The sequence below is a fragment of the Hypanus sabinus genome, chromosome 13 (genome assembly GCF_030144855.1).
Source record: "Hypanus sabinus isolate sHypSab1 chromosome 13, sHypSab1.hap1, whole genome shotgun sequence".
NCBI classification, from domain to species: Eukaryota; Metazoa; Chordata; class Chondrichthyes; order Myliobatiformes; family Dasyatidae; genus Hypanus; species Hypanus sabinus.
This window is the reverse complement of record NC_082718.1, coordinates 47,594,396-47,608,376: the sequence shown is the minus strand read 5'-3', so window position 1 is coordinate 47,608,376 and position 13,981 is coordinate 47,594,396. Positions and strand designations below refer to the sequence as shown.

At 41.5% G+C, this 13,981-nt stretch overlaps 2 protein-coding genes across 2 annotated transcripts in view; both read right to left on the bottom strand.

The window, feature by feature from the left end:
* Positions 1-7,529, bottom strand: part of LOC132403364 (potassium voltage-gated channel subfamily A member 2-like) — an 89,408-nt gene extending 81,879 nt beyond the window's left edge. Inside the window, 2 exon segments of the mRNA XM_059986783.1 lie at positions 7,208-7,356; positions 7,449-7,529. Coding sequence (XP_059842766.1) covers positions 7,208-7,356; positions 7,449-7,529 — 230 coding nt within the window.
* Positions 1-13,981, bottom strand: part of LOC132403840 (potassium voltage-gated channel subfamily A member 1) — a 280,928-nt gene that overhangs the window by 191,208 nt on the left and 75,739 nt on the right. The gene's annotated exons all lie outside the window — the stretch shown is intronic.

Genomic DNA, 13,981 nt, shown 5'->3' with positions numbered 1-13,981 from the left:
CCAGATTCTAACAAACTCATTGTTCTACTGTACCTTTTTCTCCATTCAGTGAGGTTCCAGCCAGGTGCCCAGCCGGCCTCACTGCTCTCAGCACCTCCAATGTATTACAACCTGATTTCTTGCAGCACTTTTGAAAAGATGAGCCTCTGTGTTTGGGAGCTTGTTCGTTTCAACTTTGCAGGTGTACAACAGAGGCACATCTGCAAATAATTAATTCTACATTAGCTATCCAACAGTAGCCCATTAAAAACATCAGACAGGGACAAGTGGAGCAGCCAGTGTTGGAGTGGTTAGTGTCAGAGTTGGGGTTTGAGGTTTTGATGAGAAGAAGCTGAGTAAGAGACCTAGATGAGTGTGAAAATCAAAGGTTTCAGAGAGAAGGCACAGGTAAGAACAGGTAAGCTTTTTGTTATCTGTAAATTCATAGTCCTGAATTAGGTGTAGGCAGGATGTGGGACTTCAGAGTATCTAACCATCTCCTGATGACTACATCCACAGGAAGTCCACCCACTTCACCACAGAACTGACCAGGTCAAGAAAATGGAGCTGGAGGGGATGCCCTCAGGACCATGCAGGAAGCTGAAAACCTCATAGATGAAACATTTACTGAGGTGGTCATACCAGTGTGCATGCTTCAGACAGAAAATGAGTGATCACCAGGAGAAGTAAGGGGGGAAAACAGTCAGTGCAAGGGTCCTCTTTGGCCATTCCCCTTAGCAACAAGTATACTTCTTTGGATGCTGTTGGGAGGGATGAGCTATTTGGACAAAGCCAGGCCAACTCCTGAGGCTTAGCAGGGAAGGAGAAAGTCAAGCACAACAACAGTGATAGGAGACTCGATGGTTAGGGGGAGGACAGGAAAGTCTGTGATAGTGAAAGGGGTGCCAGGATGGTGTGTTGCCTCCCAAGTGCTCGGCCAAAATGTCTCAAAGCGACTGCAGAAGATTCTCACGAGGCAGGGTGAGCAGCCAGAGGGCACGGTGCACATTGGCACCAGTGACATAGTTAGAAAAGGCGACAAGGTCCTGTGCAGTCAGAATAGGAAAGAGGCTGAGGAGCAGGACCTTTAAGGTAGTAATCTTTGGATTACTCCTGTTGTCACATGCTGGTCAGGGCAGGAAGAGGATGATTGTACAAATGAATGAGTGGCTGAGGATCTGGTGCAGGAGCCACAATTTCAGGCTCTTGGATCATTGGAACTTCTTCTGGGGCCGGGGTGAATTATACAAGAGGGACAGGTTGCAGTTTTGACGTTTGTGTATTTTAATGCCAGGAATATAACGGGTAAGGGAGATGAATTTAGAACATGGAACTATGATGTTGTGGCCTCTATAGAGACTTGGTTGAGAGAGAGACAGGAATGGGTGCTTCATATCTCAAGGTTTTGATGTTTTAGAAAAGATAGAGAGGGAGGTAAAAGAGGGGGAGGAGAGTCACACTACTAGTCAAGTACAACATCACTGTAACACTCAGAGGGGACATAAGAGGGGGCTCCTCCATTGTCTATATGGGTAGAACTCAAAAATAGGAAGGGTGCAGTCACTCTGATGGAATTGTACTGCAGACCCCCAATAGCCACCGGGACATTGAGGAACAGATATGCATGCAGATTAAGGAAAGGTGTAAAAACAATAGGGTTGTTTTCATGGAGGACTTCAACCTCCCTAATATAAACTGGAACCTTCTCAGTGCAAGAGGTTTAGGTGGGGCAGGATTTATCAGGTGTATCTAAGATGGTTTCTTACATCAATATATAGATAGTTCAACAAGATGAAAGACTGTTGTTGGGTAAAGAGACTGGCCAAGTGACTGTCCTTTCAGTTAGTGAACAGATGCCAGAAAAGAATCTAGAAGGAAATTAGGAAAACCAGGAGGGTCCATAAAAAATTACTGGCAAATAGGATCAAAGAGAATCCTAAGGCATTCTATACATACATCAAGAGCAAGGGGATAAGAAGGGAGAGGGCAGGACCACTCAGGGATAAAGGGGGGAACATTTGCATAGATGCCGAGGATGTGGATGAGGGCCTTCAGCAGTATTTGCCAAGGAGAAGGACGTGGAGGATAGGGAGATCAGTACCGAGCTTATTAATTGCTAGGGCATTTCAAGTTAAAGGGGGAGGGAGTGTTTTATATCTTAAAGAGCATTAAAGTGGATAAGTTCTCAGGGCCTGATGGGATATACCCCAGGTTATTGAGAGAGGCAAGAGATGAGATGGGTGAGATTTTGACCAATATCTTCAAGTCCTCTAGCCACAGGCAAAGTCTCGGATGACTGTTAGGTAGGTAATGTTGTTTCATTATTCAAGAAGGAAACCAGAGATAATCCTAGAAACTATAGGCCACTGAGTTGTATATCAGTGGTAGAGAAGTCACTGGACAGAATTCTTAGATATAATGTTTATGATTATTCGGAAAACCATGGCTTTGTGCAGAGCAGGTTCAGTCTTACTAAATTGATACAGTTTTTTGACAAGGTAATAAGGGGATTGATGAAAGTAGAGCTGTGGATGTTTACATAGATTTTATTAAAGTGCTTGACAAGGTCCTTCATGGGAGGCTCATCCAGAAGGGTAAGATGCATTGGCCATTTGGATTCAGAACTGGCTTGCCTGTAGAAAACAGAGAGTAGCAGTCAGAGACCTATTCTAGCTGGAGATCTGTGATTAGGGGTGTTCTGCAGGGATCTGTACCAGGACCTCTTCTGTTTGTGATTATATAAACAGCCAAGATGAAAATGAATATGGTTGGGTTAGTAAGTTTGTAGATGATATGAAGATTGATGGTGCTGTGGATAGCATAGAAGACTGGCAAAAAAAATTACAGTGGGATATAGATCAGTTGCAGAAGTGGGCGGAGAAATGGCAGATAGAGATTAACCCCGCCAAATGTGAAGTATTTCACCAAGCAAGGTTAAATGTAAAGAGACAGTTCATCATTAAGGGCAAGACCCTTAACAGTGTTGATGAGGTCCAAGTTCAACACTCCCCCAAATTGCTGACATAGATTGAAAGGGTGGTTAAGAAGGCATATGGCATGCTTGCTTTTATTTCTCAAGGCACTGAGTTCAAAAGCCAATAAGTTATGTTGCACAAGGAGAGGCAGTGGATGTCATTTACTTAGATTTTCAAAAGGCATTTGATAAGCTGCCTCACATGAGGCTGCTTAACAAGAGAAAATCCTATGGTGTTACATCAAAGATACTGGCATAGATAGAGGAATGGCTGACAGGCAGGAGGTAGTGAGTGGGAATAAAGAGGGCTTTTTCTGGTTAGCTGCCTAGTGGTGTTCTTCAGGTGTCAGTATTGGGACTGCTAGTTTTCAGATTGTTTGTCAATAATTTCGATAGTGGAATTGATGGCTTTGTGGCAAAGCTTGTGGATGATACAAAGATAGGTGGAGGAGTAGGTAGTCCTGAGGAAGTAATGCAATTGCAGCAGTACTTAGAAAAAAATCAGAAGAAAGGGCAAAAAAGTGGCAGATATCTATAAAATTGTATAATATAGTGTTTTTAAGTACTGTGGAATAGAGCATTGGGAAATGTACGATAATGCATTTTGGTAAAAGAAACAATGATGCAGACTATTATCTAAATGGGGAGAAAATTCAAACATCAGAGGTGCAAAGAGACTTAAGAACCCTCATGCCAGACTTCCAGAAGGTTAATTTACAGGTTGAGTCTGTGGTAAAGAAGGCAAATGCAATGTTGTCATTTATTTCAAGGGGAGTAAAATATAAAAACAAGGAGATAATGCAAAAGCTTTATAAGGCACTAATCAGGCCACAGTTGGAGTATTGTCAACAGTTTCTTATTTCAGAAAGGATGTGTTGTCATTGGAGAGAGTCCAGAGGAGGTTCACAAGGATGATTCCGGGAATGAAGGTGTTAATATATGAGGAGCATTTTTCTGCCACAGACTGTGGTTGAAGCCAAGTCCGTGGGTATATTTAAAGCGGAGTTGATAGATTCCTGATTGGTCGGGGCATTAAGTGATATGGCAAGAGGGCAGGTATATGGGGTTGAATGGGATCCGGGATTAGCCATGATGAAATGGCAGAGTGGACTCGATGGACTAAATGGCCTAATTCTGCTCCTATGTCTTATGGTCTTTATAAAAATCTAGATAGGCCACATCTGGAGTACTGTATACAGTTCTGGTTGCCCCATAGGAAGGATGTTAGGCTTTGGAGAGGGTGCAGAAGAGGTTTATCAGGATGCTGCCTGGATTAGAGCTCATGGGCTATAACAAGAGGTTGGACAAACATTTTTCTCTAGCATGGCAGAGGCTAAGGGGAGATCAAAAGAGGTTTAGAAGATTATGAGAAGCTTAGATAGAGTAGACAGTACTTTTTCCCCAGGGTTGAAATGTTTAATACCAGAGGGAATGCATTTAAGGTGAGAGGGGATAAGATCAAAGGGTATATGAAAGACAAGTTATTTTTTTGCACAGGGAGTGGAGGGTGCCTGAAATGCACTGCCAGGAGTGGCAGTAGAGATAGGTACGTTAGGGACTTTTAAGAGATGTTTAGATAAGCACATGAATGGGAAGATGTGAGAGAACTGGAAGGGTATGGACATTGTGTAGCAGAAGAGTTTAATTTAGATGGCCATAATTTAATTAGATGGGCACAACATTGTGGGCTAAAGGGCTTATTCCTGTTCTGAACTGTTCAACATAGTATATTCTATAAGCAGTGCCACAAATTATGTTCAAACTGGAGAATATGGTGAATGGTGCAGCAGAGGGTATAACATATTCTGTTCCAGCATTTATCCCTTGACCTTCTTTCAGTTACAAACACATGGAATTTCAGCATCTGAATATTGACTGTTCTGTGAAAGTAACGGGCTGAATCATTCTCCCTGTAAAATTTCCAAGGCCCTGTGTGCCTGATGAAGTTGCAGGTCTGCTTCTGTGCACTTCCTGCACCGCAGAGCAGTTTAACAAGTCGTGGCCAGGCCTCAGGGGATGGATTCTGAAGCTCTCACCCAAAACACCTTGCTATCATAGGCAATTTCAACAACCTTTGAATTTGTCTGATAATCAGAGACATGCAAAAACTATTAAAGCAGATTTTAAAAATTTTAATGTTATTTAAAAAAATAACATTATAATGTAATGCATTTAAAAAATACATGTTTACTCTGTATAAACTGATTGAATTGAATTGAACTGACCTTATTATTCACACTCTTCATATACGAGGAGTAAAAATCTTTACATTACGTCTCTATCTAAATGTGCAATGTGCAATTTATAGTACAATTTAATTACTAATATTAATTAAACATTTAGCCAAACTTACCTAACCAATCCAGGCCAGCAACTGCATTCAGTTGATTGTGGCAAGACTATATAGGAAAGCTCTAGTCAGCAGAAAGCTGAGGGTTCCAATATGAAATGTGGCCAGGTCCTCAGCTCAGTGTGACTGAGAAGCCTCTGTTATCCTGCACATTCCCAGTTACTACACTGCAACATGCAGGTGCACTCAGTGGCCACTTTATTAGGTACATCTGTACACCTGCTCTTTAATGCAAATATCCAATCAGCCAATCATGCAGAAACAATTCAATGCATAAAAGCATTCAGTCATGGTCAAGATGATCAGTTGCTGTTCAGACCAAACATCAGAGTGGGAAAGAAATGTGATCTAAGTGACCTTGAGTGTGGCATGATTGTTGGTGCCAGACAGGCCGGCTTGAGTATCTCAGATACTGCTGATCTCCCAGGATTTTCATGCACAACAGACTCTAGAATTTAGGGAATGGTGCAAAAATGAGTAAGAATGAGAGAGGTCAGAGAATGGCTGGACTGGTTCAAGCTGACAGGAAGGTGACAGTAACTCAAATAAGCATGCATTACAACAGTGGTGTGAAGAAGAGCATCTCTGAACACACATGTTAAACCTTTAAGTGTATGGTCTACAGCAGCAAAAGATCACACTAATACACTCAGCAGTCACTTTATTAGGTAATAAAGTGTCCACTGAGTGGATGGAATTCATGAAACCACTAATCTGTGACAAAGATGCACTATGGCCCAATATTTTGGGGTTTGACATGTAACAATGTAAACTTCTGAATGAAGACTACTTTGCATTCCATTTAAAACCTTCCTGTGATTGTTTTAGCATTCTACACTGTTTGGTAGACTCTGGTTAAATGTGTTTAACGTCCAATAGTACAAAGTCCTAGAGAGAGGAATGCAAGAGGATTCCTTACCTTCGAACACAGCAAGCCATTGAAATACTAGAGGAGTACGGCAGCCTTCAGTGACACTTGAGCTTCAAATGCTTTAGTTACTTAAAACAACTTTAATGAAAACAAGACAAACAAATATTAGAAATGCCAGAACATAGAAAGTAGTCATCATTGTCTATCCTTTTGTCATGTAAAATTTATACTGTTAAATCTTTGGGCTTTCTAATTATTTATCTGTTTGTTTTGGTTGCTTTATAATTACATGCCTGCTTATGGATTTTACCTTCTGATGCTTCTTCTGCCTGCCAAGCTGTTTATCTAACCAATTCAAATTGATATTGTAATTCATTCTGATCTTGGAGTGGATGTAGGGAATGTGGAATACTAGGCAAGGAATGACGGACTGAAGCATTTTGTACGGATAACTCTCTCTACTGCAGAAGTTTGCTGCCTCTATCTGAACCTACCACTCCAAAATGACCAACTCCCTTCCTTTGCCTCACCATTGTTGCATGATACTCTCCACAATCTCTCCCCATTATGCAATGTGCTTTCAAATGATTCTCAGATTCAGTTTTCACTGAAACAAGTACAGCTGGACACTTGTATGTAATTTCTGTTGTCCTGAAACCATAAGAAGCAGGAATGGGAATAGGCCATTCAGCTCATTAAGCCTGCTTTGCTATCCAATATTGTCTTGGTTGATTCATCAAGTTCACTTTCCTGCCCTCTCCCCATAACCTTGATTCCAAATATATTGAGGGACCCTGTCCCATAACTTTCTATAACAAGGAGTTCTGAGGACTCACACCCCTAAGAGAAATTCTTCCTCACCTCACTCTTAACTGAGTGTATCTCATTCCAGATATTTGCCCAGGTCCATGAGAGGAAATATATTGCATTAACTAATACGTTATCTTTCTTTCTAAAAAATGCATATGTTTATTCAATATGTCCAATGCAACCAACTTTTTTGAAAAGAGAAGTGAGAAATATTTTAACTTACCAGTGTTCAATCAATACATGTGCATCCTGAAGAACAGGAGGCTCACAAATCTCACCATATTCACTGGGAAAATTACTTAGGTCAGTGAAAGGAAGCCTATCATCTTCGGCAGCCACTAAACTAAAAATCTGCTTCGGGTATTTAAGTGTCTGAAGAAGTGAGAGACAAAATGTTGGTTTGCAGATTTCATTACATATAGTGCTTAATGTAAACATATCAGAAGATCAGGGGTAGGACATACATGAAGCTTGCCGTTAGACAATATTACTTTTGTTCCAAGCCCATCTTTCTGCCAGATCCCCGTTAGTGTTAGGAGATCCATTTCAGTCTTGATTCCATAAATGTTCAAAAAGCTCATGGACTCAGTCTTGAATATACTCCACACGCAGGTCTCTGAATATGCTACTCATCAACGGTTTCTGAGGTAAGTATTTCAAGGGATTTGTAACAGTTGCTCCTCAACTCAGTGCAGACCCTTATCACGCTTGAAGAAACAACCATTCAACATCTCCCCATCAATCCTTCTCCGAATCTTCTAATAGATCACCCATCATAGTTCACAACTCAGTGGATATACATTACTGAAATATCTCTGATTATTTTTATCTTTCACTGTCTTTGTACCTTCACAGTTAAAGAATTCTTATTCACATTTCCTTCCATGTGAGCATGATGCTATTTGAATGCCTTCAATTGCTCTCAATGTCTTCTTGCTCTATCCACGTGATTTTCCTCAATTACAAGAGCTGGAAATTTCTTCAGGATTACCTTCTCCCAAAAGATATCTGGAATGTCTTCACCATAGGTGGCACTTCCATCAAGTTTCTCTATTCACACTGTTCAAAGCAATAATTCCATCTCCTTCTAAAACTCTAGAAACCATTATGTACTTCACCCAAGGTAATTCAGTGTGTCTGCATTTGAAAAGAATCCAGCCTACTAGTTGTCATTTTGTAAATTAGCTGATTACAAAATGTGGTAAGGTCAGCTCTCTGTGTGGGTGCCAGGGGTTTTCTTACTTGTATGATCATAGTGTAGACATCACTAATTTAACTTATTTGTACTGATTGCATCGGAGAGGGAGATGGAGAATATGAGAGAGGGTGAGGGAGAGGGAGAATATGAGAGAGGGAGAGGGAGAATATGAGAGAGGAAAAGGGAGATGGAGAATATGAGAGAGGGAGAGGGAGATGGAGAATATGAGAGAGGGAGAGGGAGAGGGTGAGTATGAGAGAGGGAGAGGGAGAGAGAGGGAGAGGGAGAATATGAGAGAGGGAGAGGGAGAGGGAGAATATGAGAGAGGGAGAGGGAGAGGGTGAGTATGAGAGAGGGAGAGGGAGAGAGAGGGAGAGGGAGAATATGAGAGAGGGAGAGGGAGAGGGAGAATATGAGAGAGGGACAGGGAGATGGAGAATATGAGAGAGGGAGAGGGAGATGGAGAATATGAGAGAGGGAGAGGGAGAGTATGAGAGAGGGAGAGGGAGGGAGTATATGAGCGAGGGAGAGGGAGAATATGAGAGAGGGAGAGGGAGAATATGAGAGAGAGAGAGGGAGATGGAGAATAGGAAAGAAGGTGAGGGAGAGGGACAATATGAGAGATGGAGAAGGAGAGGGAGTATATGAGAGAGGGAGAGGGAAAGGGAGAGGAAGATGGAGATATCAGTATGCCATTCAGGCCTGAGCCAGCTTTCTTAAACCTTAAATGGCTATTCACACCAACCTTCAGTACTCAGCCAGTCTTCCATCAGCCTAACTCCAGAACTACTCATTATTTTTCAGCCTGCGTTATCCATATGAACTTCACCAAGATGTCTGAACTGAAGGGGCAGAGTGATATAGCTGATAGTGTTACTGGTTCACTTCTCCAGCTGAGTTCAATCCTTATCTCCAGCGTTGTCCTTTGAAGTTTGCAAGTTCTCCCTGTGGCCGAGCTAACTTTCTCCAGATGCTCTAGTTTCCTACCCGTCAGCCCCAAAGATGTGCAAGTTGGTAGATTTATTGGCCACTGTAAATAAGCGCCAGTGTTATGTGTGTGTGTGAGTGAGCAACAGAATTTGAGGGAGGTTCATAAGAATGTGGGGAGAATTAAATGGGATTAAGGTACGATTTTTCATTGTGTATAACTCCTTGAAGCAAGAAGTAATAGTTAAAGTAGTTAAATGAATCAAGCCCAGTTCAATTAAATCTAAACACGAGAAAATCTACAGATGCTGGAAATCCGAAGCAACACGCACAAAATGCTGGAGGAACTCAGCAAGCCAGGCAGCATCTACGGAAAAGAGTAAACAGTTGATGTCTCAGCCCGAAACATCAACTGTTTATTTTCCATATATGTGCCTAGCTTGCTGAGTTCCTCCAGAATTGTGTGTGTGTTCTCACTTAAATCCTTTAATGCACAGACACTTTAAATAGTTCAGAAGCAAATGCATTTGTTAATTACAATCTTCTGGGAAAGGATTTGGCCTATTGTAGATTTATGAAGTCAGAACTGCTGTTTACCACTGTTTAACAAATCCAGGTGGTAATTTATAGAATTAAACTACCCACAGTCTGTTTAGTTAACCATATCCAGAAGTCAAGCATATGAGCAGTAACATAGAGGCTGTTTTTGTTCCAACTCTTGCCTCATTTCATATTATTTATATGTGGAACTGATAAAAGAATGCTTCAGGATTTGTAGGAAGTTAAAACCAACTTACAGGAATGAACTTGGATTCAGTAAAAATATCTACATCAAGATCTTAATAATGTAACAGGTACCTCTAGGAATGCAGAATTCCTTTGATTAATGGATCAACTTAGATATTAATGAAGACTATGAGCTGAGCTAGCAGTTGTAGCATTGTTGACCGTCATTCCCACCCTATATTTTGCAGTTCCTCAGATACTTGATGAATATGGTGTATTATAATATTTATCTGATTGGACTGATTCTATCCATGGTTAGCCCTGTATTAATTGATCCATCATACTCCAACTGGCCCTCAGTTCTGAGGTGGTTTACAATATTCAAGCCTAATGATTAAAAACACAGCAAGTTTCATGCTGTTTCAGAAATGAGTTCATTCTAGAATCCTCTGTGAATTAACTTTGGCTTTGCATCTTCTCAAGGCTAAATTGCATCCGGAAATTGTCCATTAAGCCAGAGTAATTTCAGTAGGTTACTTTACTGAGCATTTGTGAATTTTGTTTGTAATATAATTCCTGTCATTAGTAATGAGGAGTAGTGCACACTGCATATGTAAGTACAGTGTAACTTATTCATTTGCACTTGTTAATGCTTGTTAAAACTGACAACCTGACCAATTTTCCAGCTTTATGCTTTCCATAATTTTGTGAAAAATTTCATCCCAAACACAGCCACCATCAAATCGCCTGTTCTCTCAGCGACAGTATCCTACTTTTTTTGCCAGCTAAATGCATTTATCTCCTCCCTTTGCACTGATCTCTTTCTGTTTATCATATTAAGCCATTTTCATTCAGCTTGCTGGTTTTACTCTACATGGTCAGTGCGCAGGAAAAGCAGCAGCATGCTTAAGTTGTGGCTAATGACAGGACTGGCTTTTGAGAAGAACTAATTACAACCTTTACAAAGCATTTATTGTATGTAGTATCGGTTAATGGACAATCATTTCTGAGATAATGTTGCCCCCTTTAAAGATTATACAATGAGAGTAGCGTTGCAACTGTTTAATACAACAAGTTCAGTAGGGGGTCAATTTGGAAGAAAATCTTTGTAAGGATTCAGGCTGGCATATCAAACTCAATTAACAGAGTAGTTTATTTGATGATTGAAATTAGCAACTATTTCCACTATCTCAGGGAGTGAATTGGGGAGATATTCAGATCACCCAGCTTCAAATCATTACATTTGGGTTCATCTCCTTCATATCAACCAAAAAATGTGTTCCACAATTAAGGGTGACAAACATAATATGGTTTTCAGTGAAACCAGAAAGAAGCAGAGTTCTCTTTATTCAGTTAGTGTTTACCATATGGAAATTGCAACCACAATGAGTAATTGAAATGAATAGCACAGCATTTAAAGTGAAGCTAAATATCTGAAGCAGCAAAGAATAGAGGTCTGTGTTCCTCAGATGGGGAACATGAACTTAAACATTTACCAGTTGGGGCATAAAATCTAAGGACCATAAATTTAATATAATTCTGTGCTCTTTAGCAATAAATATCCACATTGTGCCAGTTCCCTGTGGGGAGGTCACTATGATATTCACATATTAAGAATGCATTTGGGATACTGACCTTTATTAGTCAGGACATTGAATACAAGCACAAGGATGTCATGCTCCAACTTTACAGATCTCAGCTGGAGTACTGCATGCAATTATGGGGACTACACTTTAAGAAAGATATGACAGCATTGGAGATGGTACAGAGGAGATTCACCAAGATGTTGCCTGGGATGGAGCAGTCCAGATATGAAGAGACACTGCAGAGGTAAAGCCTGTTTTCCCTGGAGTGGAGGAGGAGTAAAAGGCAATTAAAAGATTTGTCAGCTACATGGAACAATCTATGTTCCAAGCTTATACTGGTGACCGTCCTGCACTTTTCCTACGCTACATTAATGACTGCATCAGTGCTGCTTCCTGAACCCGTGTTGAACTCGTCAACTTCATCCATTTTGTCTCCAACTTCCACCTGGTCCATTTCCGACACCTCCCTTCCCTTTCTCAATCTCACTGTTTCTATCTCTGGAAACAGCTTATCTACCAACATCTGTTACAAATCCATGGACTCTCACAACTGTCTAGACTATACCTCGTCCTACCCTATCACTTGTAAAAACACCAACCCCTTTTCTCAATTCCTCCATCTCCGCCGCATCTGCTCTCAGGATGAGGCTTTTCATTCTAGAACAAAGGAGATGTCCTCCTTTTTCAAAGAAAGGGGATACCCTTCCTCTACAATCAATGCTACCCTTAAACCACATCTCTTCTATTTCATGCAAGTCTGCTCTTACCTCATCCTCCCACTACCCCACCAACAATAAGGTTCCTCCTGTCCTCATCTACCACCCCACCAGCCTCCACATCCAGCACATAATTCTTCGAAAATTCCGCCATCTCCAATGGGATCCCACCACCAAGCATATCTTCCCCCACCCACCCTCCACTTGCTGCTTTTCTCAGCGATCACTCCCTATGCAACTCCCTTGTCCACTTGTCCCTCCCCACCGATCTCCCTCCTGGCACTTATCTTTACAATCGGAACAAGTGCTACACCTGCCCTACATCTCCTCCCTCACTACCATCCAGGGCCCCAAACAGTCCTTCCAAGTGAGGCGATACTTCACCTGTGAGTCTGTTGGGGTCATTTACTGTGTTCAGTGCTCCTGGTATGGCCTCATGTATGTCGGTGAGACCCGACATAGATTGGGAGACTGTTTCACCAAGCATCTACATACACTCCATCCACCAGAACAAGTGGGATCTCCCAGTGGCCACCCATTTTAATTCCACTTCCCATCCCCATTCTGATATGTCCATTCATGGTCTCCTCCACTGCTGGGATAAGGCCACACTTAGGTTGGATGAACAACACCTTATATTCTGTTTGGGTAGCCTCCAAACTGATGGCATGAACATCAATTTCTCAAACTTCTGGGAAATCCCCCCCACGCCACACTTCTCCATTTCCCATCCCCTTTTCCCTTTCTCATCTCATCTCATCTCACCCATCAAGTTCCCAGCACTTTACTTCATCCCTCCCCCTTCAGGTTTCACCTGTCACCTGGTGCTTCCCTCTCCTCTCCCCCCACCTTTTAAATCTACTCCTCAGCATTTTTTCAACAGTCTTGCCAAGAACCTCAAATGTACTTTTTTCCATAGATCCTGCCTGACTGCAGAGGTGTGTGTGTGTGTGTGTGTGTGTGTGTGTGTGTGTGTGTGTGTGTGTGTGTGTGTGTGTGTGTGTGTGTGTGTGTGTGTGTGTGTGTGTTGTGAGGATTAAAAGGGGACATGATTGAGGTATGTAATATCAGGAGGTGTACAGCCAGGATAGATTGTAGGAATCTGTTCCCCTCAAGAAAGTGAATTAAGCCAGAGGACACAGATTAAGGATAAGGGGCAATATATTGAAAGGGGATCTGAAGGGGTCCGTTGTCTCCCAGAAAGTGGTGAGCGCCTAGAAAGCTCGGCTGGAGGGAACAGTGGAAGCAGAGTCACTGACAGCAATTAAGTCATAGAGGCAGAGAAGGTTACAGGCTAAGTGCTGAAAGATGTGATTAATACAGATAAATGTCATCGGTTGATGTAGATGAATAGCCAGTCTCCAATCAGTAAAACTATATGTTAATTACTATTAATACTCTCTCAAATCTTTGAGGGACTAAATGCTTGTAAAGCATAAAGATACATTTTAGACACCATAAAATACTCTTAAATTAATCAAAAAAATTAATTTTTTAAAATACATATGTATAGTAGATATGTTAGTTGTGACAGCTGTCTTTTTTTCCAACTTCTCAGACTACCCGAAGGCACTTCCTGCCTCACTGTCAACCACTCTGCAGTCTCCATGTTGCCATCGTAATCCAGAGAACTGGAGTGGAAGCGACTCACCCTCAGTCTCGAGGTTCTGCTTAGGAAGAAGACACTTATGCAGTAAGACAATCAATTAGTCTGCAGCCGCAGCACAGAAGGAACAATTCTATCTCCAGTTGGCAACACGAAATGTAGTTATACAATTATGTCAGCTCATGGTGTTCCGCCTCCAGAATTTATTCCACTGACTTCATTGGAATGAATTTCTGAA